At 37.5% G+C, this 12,094-nt stretch overlaps 2 protein-coding genes across 5 annotated transcripts; one reads left to right on the top strand and one right to left on the bottom strand.

Moving 5' to 3' along the window:
- Window positions 1–1,096: 1,096 nt before the first annotated feature.
- Window positions 1,097–10,679, bottom strand: LOC140922904 (G-patch domain and KOW motifs-containing protein-like). Of its 4 annotated transcripts, none has more exons than XM_073372946.1 (14): window positions 10,514–10,679; window positions 9,536–9,663; window positions 9,174–9,307; window positions 8,840–8,946; window positions 8,223–8,349; window positions 7,639–7,723; window positions 7,459–7,520; window positions 7,296–7,355; window positions 6,755–6,827; window positions 5,117–5,192; window positions 4,614–4,737; window positions 4,080–4,149; window positions 3,465–3,550; window positions 1,097–3,146 (listed from the first exon to the last, which is right to left on the bottom strand). In XM_073372946.1, the coding sequence occupies exons 1-14, from the start codon at window positions 10,675–10,677 to the stop codon at window positions 3,018–3,020; spliced, it is 1,425 nt and encodes a 474-aa protein (XP_073229047.1). In that variant the 5' UTR covers window positions 10,678–10,679; the 3' UTR covers window positions 1,097–3,017. The 4 variants fall into 4 exon arrangements, with proteins under 4 accessions (XP_073229047.1, XP_073229049.1, XP_073229046.1 ...); XM_073372945.1 differs by having other exon boundaries at window positions 1,099–3,146; window positions 4,563–4,737; XM_073372948.1 differs by lacking the exon at window positions 7,296–7,355 and having other exon boundaries at window positions 1,098–3,146; window positions 4,563–4,737.
- A 67-nt stretch (window positions 10,680–10,746) lies between these two features.
- LOC140923037 (mitochondrial intermembrane space import and assembly protein 40-B-like) lies at window positions 10,747–11,548 on the top strand. The gene is made up of 2 exons (XM_073373093.1): window positions 10,747–10,835; window positions 10,907–11,548. Exons 1-2 carry the CDS (start codon window positions 10,814–10,816, stop codon window positions 11,395–11,397), a joined length of 513 nt encoding a protein of 170 aa, XP_073229194.1. The 5' UTR covers window positions 10,747–10,813; the 3' UTR covers window positions 11,398–11,548.
- Window positions 11,549–12,094: the final 546 nt, after the last annotated feature.

The raw sequence follows: 12,094 nt of genomic DNA, 5'->3' as shown, positions 1-12,094 counted from the left end.
GGGCCTGTTTACATTAAGATGGGGGACTCCAGGTAGGTGAGGTAACATGTGGCGGGTTACCCCACCTAACATGTAAACGTGATCACATTAAAATGAGAGATTGTATGGACAGGCGGGTTACCCCACCTAAGCGGGTTACCTCACCTACCTGGGGTCCCCCACCTCCATGTAAACAAGCCCTAAGACCAAAACAGCTCGTATAAATGGTTCGCGTCTTATTTCTGTCCTTGACTCGTTTTCATGTGAATGACCTGAACTTACTTTTTAAGTGTAAGTTTATGACACGAAGATAGCAATTTGATCAGTACATATAAATTGTGATAGTTTAAAGTTAAAAGGGTCTCCTCACACCAGATGTCACGCATTTGTCCAGGAGGTCTGCTATTGCCTTCTCCTTACATAATAACAAGATATACTTTTCCTCCGCGATGGACCAAGTGTTTCTTTTTGCCTTTAACGGCGAGCTCTTTGTAATTGGGCGAAGAAAAAAATAAAGCAAAATACACAAGACAACGAAAACGCGTTGTATTTGTAAACAACTTTTCCCTGCCAGTAGCCTGCCAGTCCGCCGTGTGGCAAGCAATAATTTTCCCGCCAAAAATTAACGCATGCGTACTATGCGTTCGCGTCTTAAGTAACACGCAAAGGACGACGCGAAGGTCATTTATACGAAGTTTTCTCGTCTTAGCCGAGACGCGTCTTATCTAAGAACAGGTGTTCTCCGCTAAGTCGCGTCTTATTTTAGACGAAATGTGCCGTTTATACGGAAAGTTCGCGTCTTATTTAAGGCGCGTCTTATTTTTCCTCGTATTCTTTGTTTGCACGTAACGCGTGAAAAATTACAGTGTTTGTATGAGAATCTAATGTCGAATAATTTCCGTAAAACGGCTGTTCTGAAAAAAATATCAATTGTGAACTAAAGCTACAAAGCAAAGGATTGTCCTAAAAAATTTAGGGGGCGTACCTGTGCTTAAATTTCGCCAGAGGCTTGCTTTAGATTTTCCACATATTTATCTGTGATTTTCCCTGGACTTTCTTAGACAAATGTATAGAAAATTTTAAAAAGTGGTTCTAGGTCTTCTAGTGCATGTAACGCCCTCAAATTTATTCAGGAGAATCCTTAGGAGTGAAGCTTTAGTTTACAAATCATATTTTTTTCAGAACAGCCGTTCTAGCCTTAGAAAACAGCCCAACATTTTCGCACAAACACTGTAATTTCTCACGCGCTTGCCTACTCGTCAAGATCGCGTCGAAAACCGTGACAAGGTCTATTGTTACCTAGACAAACATCGACAGGCGTTAAAGGGGCTACCTCACGCTGTGACTTTACCCCAAGATCCGGCTTAGGTGGTCCTTGCTAGGTTTTATAGTAACACACCTGGATCGCTTATTCCGCGCAAAAACACTTGATTGGTTATGGAAAATGTTTGTCTGTATTAGTAAGGCTTGAGCCACGCGCAGGTTGATCTCCTTTTAGGGGTTTCACTCTATTTTTCGACGCACATCCCTGCCAAAGTCACAACCCCAGGTAAAGACCAAACAAGGAGGCTAAGAGTAGCCTCCCACGCGGACGTTGTTAGGGGTTCGTCACGCGTTCCGGTCAGGAGTAAATAGAGGCAACTCAGAAATTGCTAATAAATTAGGCTTTTGAAACTGTGGGCGGACCATTTGTTCTTGAAAGCTGAAAGGGTGGGATTGGAATTGGTTTTGTGCGCGAGTTATTATTGTCGTTGTGCATAACTTTTTAAGAATTGTACCTTTTTTAACACCATTATAACATGGGAAATAGCTTGTTATGTTCCGTTTCAATTATTTATTTAATTATTCTTGAAAAATCACATAAGGGGAGAGGATAATCAAGTATTTCGTATCGTATGTTGAGCGGTGGAGTTGAGGGTTGACGATGAGCCCATCCTAATAGAAAGTGGGTAGCGAGGTTTTAAACAGGTTCGTGTAAAGTCTATTTTACTGGGAGCACGATGCTTTTTATTTCCAGTTCAGCTATCCAAATAAATAACTTGATCCAAAGCTTCACAGCGGCTGAATGTGACTGAGGTATACACACGCCCCTAAGTCTACTTCTTTGAGCCAAGTGAACAAGCAAGAAACGCGAAAAAATCGCGTTTTCCATCTTGACCGAGCAACCGGCTGAAAAAGACTTTTAGAACGTCTAACTTAAGCACAACAGTCCACATTCCAGTCTCAGTAAGGGACTGCTAACAACCACACGCTCGCATATTCGATATTTTATGGCCAACAAAATGGCTGGTAGTAGACTCTTTATATTACTGGAGCTTTGCTTGTTATACCCCCTGTACTACACAAACAAGCACTTCCCCTCCCCCGCCCCCAAAGAGCAATGACAAGTTTATTTAACATTATTCATTATTCTACATTTAAAAACAAGTAACGTTGGGTAAAAATAGCTGCGTTTCTACGTTCAAAAGGAAAACAATGGTGCCCATGGGTAACATACAGGAGATTTTTTTCCTTTCATGCACTATCTTGTTATGGGTGATGGATTACTGACCCTTTCATCTTCATCTAATCCCGGTATGGGAAAGACTTAGAGTCTCAATGAGTAGATCTAGAAACATCCTTTCCTCTCCAATGAAGGGGATCTTTTCCACGACTCCCCACCCTTTAGAGGTTCTGAGGACAGTCACTCTCTTTCTACATAATGTTTTCTTCCACACAGCATCCTGGTGCTAAATTTTAATACATCTTCTCACTTTCAGCTGTCATTGTCCCACTTGATTGTAGCATTTCATGTAATAAATAATGATATTGAAACTGACCAGCAGAATAGGGTTTGCAAAGTTTGCACATCCCATCGCCGGAGTTCTGACACCAGACAGCTTAATTGCTCACAGGCTAGAAAGTACATTATGATGATCAAATTTGATAGCTTAAATTTAAGAGAGACACAGGACAGGATCTTCTTTGACAATCTTGTCTGCATATGCTTTGATCAGTTGTCTGGCTCCTGTCAGTAGTACAAGAGAACAGCTGAAACTTCAGTATTCATTTGCATCCCCAATATGCTCACATATGTCATCAAAGTCCACAGTAACAACCTTCTTATCCAGCGTAAGTTGTATTACAGCACTGTCCTCGGATTTGTCTCTCTTAAGTAACACTGCTAGCTGCCAATGAAATGAACAGATCTGTATGTCAAGCTAATAATAATGATAATAATGATGATGACCCACTTCAGAAGTACTTCAGTGCGATTAATATTTTTATTACTATTGTGACAGTATTCTTTGGAAGAAATTTGGAAATAGAGGAGATTCCATCCCAAAATAAATTATTTTCCCCAAAGTAGATTGATTTCAGACAAAATGTTTAGCATCACAAGTAGCTGCATAAGTGTGCACAGCAGGAGCCTGGTATTTCTTATAATTATTTTACTCTTACCGTTAGCATCTTTAGCTTCAGAAAGTAAAACAGAAGTTGCTAACCTGTCCTTTGTGATCACCCTTGACTACTCTGACATAGGAATCCAGTGTTTTGGGTACAACTGTCTCCAATGCTGATTGTGGTATGTCTAAACAAAGACAGCAAAACAAAGAGTCAAAACCGAAGAAACTACAGACAAATCAACAGATTTTTTTTTTCAAAAATAAAGAGAGGTGGAATAGCTTAGTTGGGTTTTACTTTTATGTGATGCTGCCATGTAAGCATTGTCATGTATATTGCATGGTAAACTGTGTAATCACATTTTGTCATTGGTATAAATACACAACTCGTTTGGGGGTTTCTGGGTCTTTATTGCAATGACCAACGCATGAATACCAAAAAAAATTCCAGTTGCTAACTACGCTCTTACTGTTGTTTCTTGCTCAATCGCTGTCACAATATGCCAGTTACTTTAGCAACGAGACAAACCAAAAGAGCTTCTTTAATGTGCACTGTGATTGTAGGTTCTTTATTGCATTTTTGCAATATCTTGTCCTAGTCCTCACCCAGCCACCCCAAAAATTGTACCCTGAACATTGTGTTTTTTATTTCATTATTTTAATCTTGCCTGTTTACTATTTTACAAAAAAGTTTACATGCTTCTATTCTGCTCTTACCTTCAAGAAACCTTCCCTCATCAGTTTGACACACACACCTTTCTGTGCTGACCACATCAACTATTTGAACCTTTGCAAAGACATGGAGGAATCCTTGATTTTTTAAAAATATTCAGAGTGATAATAATGGAAAATCCAAACCAATGGTATAATTTATTATCATATTAATTTTTATTATATAAACACCAATAGAATACCAGGTGAGCTTTCGCGCGAAAACATGATATCTTCACAAGTGAAAATAACATGTTATTTTCACATGTGAAAATATCGACGTTGCGATGGCTACGTAATAAATCGTGCCTTTCGCAGGAAAAAACTGCTTTATTGAAATGGTTTGGTATTTCATTAAAATTTATATAATAAATAGAACATTACATGGCCGCGCGGAGATACGAAATTTCTCTTCGAGTGTTGAAAAATATTTCATGAGTGAGCGTAGCGAACGAGTGAAATATTTTCAACACGAGTAGTCGTTTTTACCTTTTTGTTGTAATATTTGCCTTTCTCATAATCCTCACTGATGATCCTCACCCTTGTTTGTGGAAATAACCAGCATTTGACTTTTTTCCTATGGTGGTCATTTGAGTTCCCAGATTTGCTCATAGAGCTATCCTTATCCTTCTTGGGATATTTGCTTCCCTCATGGTGCCCTTCTCTACAAAGAAAGATGCCAGTCTTAAAGTACTCATGTGCCAATCCTTACCTTCTAACATTTCCACAAAGTTTCCAAAACCCTTTCAAAATTAATGTAAAAAAGTAGAACTACTTCAGTGTGTCGTGAGTACATTGGATTAAGGTTAGTCGTGCAGGGCTCCCCATAGTTCTCCATTCTACCAATAGAAGTTGGGTAAAAATGGTTCATTAAATCTCTCTAAAGGACAACTTGCATCCATCAAGGCAAAATTCAGTCTCAGACAGAAATGTCTGACTGCCTTCAAGAGGTTGAAATGCAGTTTTAGCATTGCTAACATAAATTTTTAAGCATAAAAAAATACTGATTGATGACAACGCAGTAAAGAGAGTTTAAAGCTTACTTTGTATGATTTTCACCATCCGTTTTCAGTCGTATTTGTTCCTTTCCTGTCCTACTGTCCTTCTTCTTTGCATTGTCTTAAATCATTTTTAAAACAGATTTATTATTTAAAAAAAGGGAGGAAAGGTTATCCTTATAAGAGGTGACTGTAAAACCATGAAAGTGAACCTGAAGGATACTGCACTATGTCCTGGGATAAAAAATGTCAATTCACAATCTATCATTTGTGTCGCTGGTGGTCTTTCTAATTTCCAGACAGCTTTTAATTCTTTTGTTTTCATACTTCACTTAAAAAATTATTTGCAAATATTTTATACAATAAAGGGAAATCTAGTTAACCCAAGAAAGACTATCTTTTCTTTCTCTCAACCAAGTTCACTGACGTCTATACTAAGGAAAAAGCACCTTGAGCATGGGGCAAACGTCAAATCTAAGTCATGTCGAATAAATTAGAGATAGGTCCATGAAAGAGTCCACAAAATTCCAGCATGGTAGCAAAAGTCGAACCTTTGTTGATCCTCTTTCAAAAGTTGCACTTTGTTAAAACAAGGGAATAAGCAGGTGTCCCTGTGCTATACACTTGATGCACGGCTAGTTACTGCTAGGACTTTTTAGCAAAACATCAAAATACAGTGCCTTTGTTTGGCAATTAATTGCAAAAGATACAAAGAGAAGACTCGCAATTACATACAGCTCTGAGAACAGTGTATCAGAGATGACATATATTGCTCCAAGTAGCATGCTTGACCGTTCTTTTGTTAGTGGACAACAATGAAGAAGCGGTCTTGGGTCGGTCTTGCCACTGCTTCCAACATGCAATGTTGGTTGGTTTACCAACATATGGTCCACTTACAGCGAGAAACCGTTTAAAGAGACTTTCAGGCTATCTAGATCTACATTTATGTTTGTACTGGGTCTAATTCGTAACGCAAATGAAAAAGACACCATCACTGAAGAGCTTATCTCCCTGGAAGCGCAAATAGCAATTTGAGCATTTATTGCAAATAGGCAATTCGCATCTCAAGCATTTATGAAACATGAAAAACATGAAAAACAGATTTTCAGCATGCTGTGTAATGTCAGCAATGACTTTTGATAGCTTGCCATTCCCAGGCGAAAATGTCTTTGTATAGCGCATGCTCGTCAGGGGGGAAATAGAGTTTGGCAGATGGGGGAGTCGGTATTTTTGTGACATTTGCGCAGTCCATCACATTTGAATTATTTTTGTAATTTGCATGATTTATGAATTGAGTTCAGCGCCTGTTTAGAATGGCGTTTACTGGAACCCCAGCCCACTGTCACATTATCCAACTTGGCAAGTCAAACTTATGCTGGAGTCCAACCAATTAATTTGAGTTGAACTTAATTGTGGCAAAAGTTGCACCATTAATGTGCCTATTTCAAAATTAATACGTTCAATATATCAAGTTTGACTAAGATTCGATGTTTGCCCCCGGCCTTAAATAAAACATACATCCAGTCATGTATCGTAACCCTCATCCACTAACCATTGCGTTACTTGTATTTCTGTTGACAACTCTGATGTTTCTATTAGCTCATCACACAATCAACTTGTTATTTCATGTACCACACTCAGAATTTACTGGTCTTTTTCTTCCCATTTTTATAAAATCTTTACCTTTTCTTGATAGAAGTGTCTTGTATTCAAAGTCATCTAAGAGTCTTGCATTACATTGATGTATTGCAACATTCTAGAGGAAACAACAAGTTTAAAACTTGTAAGGAAAAAATGTTGTATTTAATAAGAAAACATCAAGCAGTAATGTTATTGGACTGCAGAGAAGAGATGAAAGTGGACCGAACATGCATTTCAAACAAAAGTAACATACCAAGGAATTCTTAGTATCAGATGCTTTTAGTTTTCCAATATCTCTCAAAAAAGGACTTCTTTTACATGAAGCATACAATAAGATTCACTCCAACTACGACAACTTTCAATTTTTTTGGCATTGATTGCAGGACATGTATCAAAGATCCTTATTTCAGTAACCATCTATTACTAACAATACAATTCCCAAAAGAAATAAATTATTAAAAAACTTTGTACTGGATTGAACCCTTTTGATTGTATTATGTGTGTAATAACTGTAGACACAAGGTACATTTACAGCAATCAATGCAATACTATTTCATCATAACATGCATTCCTTCTCTCAAACCTCTTTACTAAGATGGAGTTGAACAGTAATTCTTGAAGTATCTATGTCTACAGCCACTATCTGTGAAAAAAAAAACACACCTCTCACTAGTCAAAATGCCAGATGGAATAAATTTATCAACATGGGACTGGCAACAATGAGTTCACTTGAAGAAGATACTTACTTTTCCACATATATTCTTGTGAGGTCCTTTTTCAATAATCACTGCTACTCCAGGTCTATAATCTAAAATAAAATTCACTATCACTCAAAAAGATCTCTTTATAATAACTTTTCCCTGTTTTCTGGCTCTGTTGACAGACAATATTTAAATAACAACAAAGTTAAACCTAGCTGGATTTACCCAATGATGTTTCTTGTTGGACTTGCTCTCCTACATCTTTATAGTGTCTAACCCGACCACTTTCTTCCTTGATAGGGCCTGACATCTGCAAACAGAAAACAAAATAAGATTAATTCACACAATAACTAACCACACCCTTTGCACAGAAAATATTAATACAAACAGCATTGTTAATAATAATAATAATAATAATAATAAGAAGAAGAAGAAGAAGAAGAAGAATTAAGAATTTATATTGTACAGTTTTCATGATGAGATAATCAACTGCACATTACAACAATACATAGGATAAAAATAACTAAATGATAAATAAGAATTATATCATGTGTTGTGTATAATATCAAAAAACCTAACTAAGAATAAAAAGCCTTACTAAAAGGTATGTCTTTAAAAGTTTTGCTAAACATAAATAAAAATTACATAGTTGTGTATAGGTATTAAGCAAACCTAACTAAGAATGAAAAGCCTTACTAAACAGATGCGTCCTTAAAAATGTTTCAAAAGTGTCAACAGATTTGGCCATTCCCTAAAGGACGAACCTCAATAAGCTTTGAAGAAAAAAAATCTTAAATCCTTGACCTTACATTGCTTGAAGCTGTGTCGCCTGGTTTTCGTTTCTTTCCAAGTCTATTTTCATCTGCAGGTGGTCTCCTTTCTGCTCCTAAACCCAATCCCTTGGATCTTGGAATGTACTCTATTGGCTCTGCAAGGCTAAAGAATACAATCTGATTGGAAAACAGAGAACTTCTCTTTGACTGAGGTGTTCAAGCACCTGGGAAAGTTAACTAACATATGAGAAAGAGTAGGGTTGCAACGATGCAACTATGAGCCATGATATTCCTTTGGTTCCCACAATAAGAATACTGAGAGCAAACCAAGACATTGGCAATGTCTTGATACATTACACTGTAAATATGTTACAACTGCAAGTACTTTGTGAAATCACTATAGCCCAGCTTATGATGACGCTTTGTATGCTTCCTACCTTATTATGAAAGAGGAAGTTTCATTTCCTCCAGGGACTCACACAGTTTGGTGGCAAAACATGTCACGTTTTCACCCAATTAGAACATGTTTTTTGGTCATGTGTACACGCTTAGATGCAACTAAGGGTATTATCTCATGTAAAATTACTAATGAATTGTCAAGTGAACCAACAACATCTCCATAAAACACAACAACAATAGGAATATTGTCATACCCTTTGTTGGTTCCTCCAATGGCTTCTCCTTTTTTCCATCCCATTCCTCGCAACATGGCTGCACCAAATGATGTCACAGGCATATCTTGATAGTCTTCCATTGAGCTCTAAGTATTAACTCACGGCATTATTCTTTGTTGTTGTGAAAAGGTTGAATAATGTAAATGCAGACAACTTTTTAGCATGTTTCACATCAGATAAGACACCACCTTATGGATTACAGTGCAAGACCTTATCATGAGCTGCATTAGCTGGGAAAAGCATTGGCAGAGATGCAAGTTACTTTTGAGAATAAAAACAACAGCTGTACTGCTCATATCCCTGGCTAACTCACCTGATCTGGCCTCATTGCAATATCCAGCTTTTCATCCTTATCAAATCCCTCAACATCAGGCAAAGCATTTCTCAAAAGCAGTGGAATTGAAACATTCTCATTTTCAGTGTCTGCTTTATCACCTTCTGAAATATCTTTGAAACAAAAAAATTTATAACACTGTATCAGCCACAAAATGTGAGGCAATTACTGAAAAATAATCTTGAGACCTGGCTTGAGGTTATTCCCATCAAGTAATCCTTCACTTTGCCCCAGTCTGCCATCCCTGAGTCTATTTAAGCCAGTGAAATGAACTTCATTAGAAGGCAAAAGTAAGGTACAGGAATCCCCCACCTGTAAAGGTGTTAGTTCATAAAGCTCACCTTTCATCAACTCCTCAGCCGCCTGCCTGTCTAAACTGTTGGAAAATTTAGAATCAGGAGGTAGAATCCAACGATTCTTAGCCAGACAAGGAATCACTTTTTCTTTCTGCTTATTTTCTCCTTTAACACTGGAAACAGAAAAAGATAAACTTAATTATTTTCATTCATGAAAAAATAATTACTGTGAGTGCAACTCACAAGCAGGACTTTTGTACAAAGAAAGCCTGTTACAAACAGCTTACAGGGAAATGAGGCAAATAAGGAGTTTGCCCTGTGGCAGTCCCAGGGGGAAGTGGGCACTCCCTTAAACTTACTATGGGGGTGTACCACTGAGTCTTTGAGACTGTGGACAGACAAAAAGAGATGAATTTGCAACAGTTACAAAAATAGGAATCCTTTTCCTATGACTGGCTCAGTTGTACAACAAGGAGGAAAGGGCAAATTTTGCACCTAAGCTTGATTGAGAATAATTAGGAATTGTGCAGGAAAATCAACCATGCTCTAGAGTCAAATGAAGTAAAATATAGCTCTCTTCCAGAGATAAAGGGTGATTTTTATGTCCTGTTCATGAGTAAGAGAGGCAAAAGCATACCCTCTTTAGCAGCATATACTTGTATAGCCCTTAAAGGAGTACCTCCCCTGATCTGAGCTGGCAGTAAAGTGAAAAACAGTTACAAGCAGATGAGGTATACATTATTAGTTATTACGTTGACACAATAAGTATTTATTTAAACCAGTTCTCACATTTGTCAGGCAGAGCATCTAGTAAAAAAGAAAATGCAGCACATCAACACTACTTTTTTGATACCTTTGGAATATCTGAATTAATGTCAATTTATTGTTCAGTTAATAAGCTAAAAGGATTTAGTTTTAACCTACCTTCTGAGTCATAATTCTATACAACGTCGTTACGTTAACACTAAAACCCAGTCCAAACCAATCAATTAAACTGCCATGCTACAAGCAACAGAAATATACCTCTTTAACTCTTTTTCCTCGGCGGAATGGATGTAATCTTTTTCATCATCTTTCACTTTATCTTCATCAATACTAAGAGCATTCTTTTCAGAGCTGTAAGACTTAATAGCAGGCTTCCTCTTAGAAAAAGAAAAAGAAACGCCACTTTTACGTTCTTCCGCCATAATGTTGTATCTACTTTCTTTTCGTGCCAGTCCTCCTCGATAACTTGGGATTAGTGCCAGTCTCTTACCAAATTTGCACATGGTGCACTTGTAAAATTTGTTGGTGTCAAGACAGCCGGCTTGAAAAGCTAAAATTATGTCATATTGTAGGGAAGAAGGTAATTTCAAATTCTTTTATTCCCATTTGTCGCATTTATGTCTTTTTCCTAACCTAGTTTTCCAATCATAGGTAAGGACAAACTGATCTTCGTAACCGAAGAGGACCATTCTACTCCAAGTACAGTGATACTTGGAGAAGAAGAAGATGATGAAATGGAAGGTTTGATCAAAGCGAACGGCGAAATAAACTGGGATTGTCCTTGTTTACAAGGAATGGCTTACGGTCCTTGTGGACAACAATTTAAGGCGGCGTTTTCTTGTTTTCATTATAGCGAAGCGGATCCCAAAGGATCGGACTGTATTCCTCAGTTCCGTGACATGCAAGAATGTTTCGTTAAATACCCTGAAATTTACGGAAAAGATGACGATCTAGCTCTTGATGGCGACGAAGAATCGAAGGACGATCTGTTAGAAAATTCAATGGCCACTACCAATGGAACGGAAACTAAAGAATTGTTTGAACCAAGGGATAGTTTACAGAGTGACTTAGAAGGTGCTGCAGTTGAACCCATACAGATTACAGAGAACAGCTCCAATGCAGAAAAGCCAACTTTGAGTTGACCATTTCTGTGACGTCACATGTCTTTTTTGTTGCGTACTTTTGTGTGTGAATATATTTAATATGGATGTGTTACATTGTTATCTTTCCTTTTTTTACTGGAAAAATAATATTATTCTTTATACAGTTTGGTTTTATGGTAACACTTCACATAATAAAGATTCAATAAAACTGTATTCCTACATATTTCATTAGGCCTTGAAATTTGATGGTTTATTTTGTTTCCTTTCTGGTAAGAAGAGATGATCTCAGGTTAACACAAACCAGAAGAACCTTGTATAGCCTGTTCGCCTGTAAATAGAGTTGTCTCTTCTCACTCCTCGCTGCAAGAGATATTTTGTGGGAGAGATGTTTGCATCTCAACAACAGAGATGCCACACAGCTGATGACATGAACTCTGTCCAGAATCTGGTCAGAAGCTCTGATTGGCCAACAAATAAAAAAGGTCACAAAAATCAAATGTAAACACAATGAATCTACTGAAGTTGGAATGTATTCTTCGCAAGAAGGAGCATTTGAGTTTTGCGGCCTCTCATTCACGGAGGAGCTGAAAACTTAATGATAATGTAACAGACCAGGAGAAACATATGACAAATTTACATCTGTATCCCCATGAATACCAGATTATGTAAACATTGATTTACATCATCAGTATGGCATCTCTGTCATAATTGAGGTGCAGATGTCTCTCATGTGAAA

Source organism: Porites lutea, chromosome 13, assembly GCF_958299795.1.
Source record: "Porites lutea chromosome 13, jaPorLute2.1, whole genome shotgun sequence".
Lineage (NCBI taxonomy): Eukaryota > Metazoa > Cnidaria > Anthozoa > Scleractinia > Poritidae > Porites > Porites lutea.
This window is presented reverse-complemented; position numbering and strand designations above follow the sequence as displayed.

Bases quoted from the DNA above. Each gene is read 5' to 3' on its own strand.
- LOC140923037 (XM_073373093.1), top strand. From the start codon at position 10,814: ATGTCATATTGTAGGGAAGAAG. The intron at 10,836-10,906 runs GTAATTTCAAAT...TTCCAATCATAG, and splicing joins GTCATATTGTAGGGAAGAAG to GTAAGGACAAACTGATCTTC.
- LOC140922904 (XM_073372945.1), bottom strand. From the start codon at position 10,677: ATGGCGGAAGAACGTAAAAGTGGCGTTTCTTTTTCTTTTTCTAAGAGG. The intron at 4,738-5,116 runs GTAAGCTTTAAA...CTTTCTTTGTAG, and splicing joins GATGGTGAAAATCATACAAA to AGAAGGGCACCATGAGGGAA. The intron at 4,150-4,562 runs GTAAAAACGACT...GTCTTTGCAAAG, and splicing joins GCAAATATTACAACAAAAAG to GTTCAAATAGTTGATGTGGT.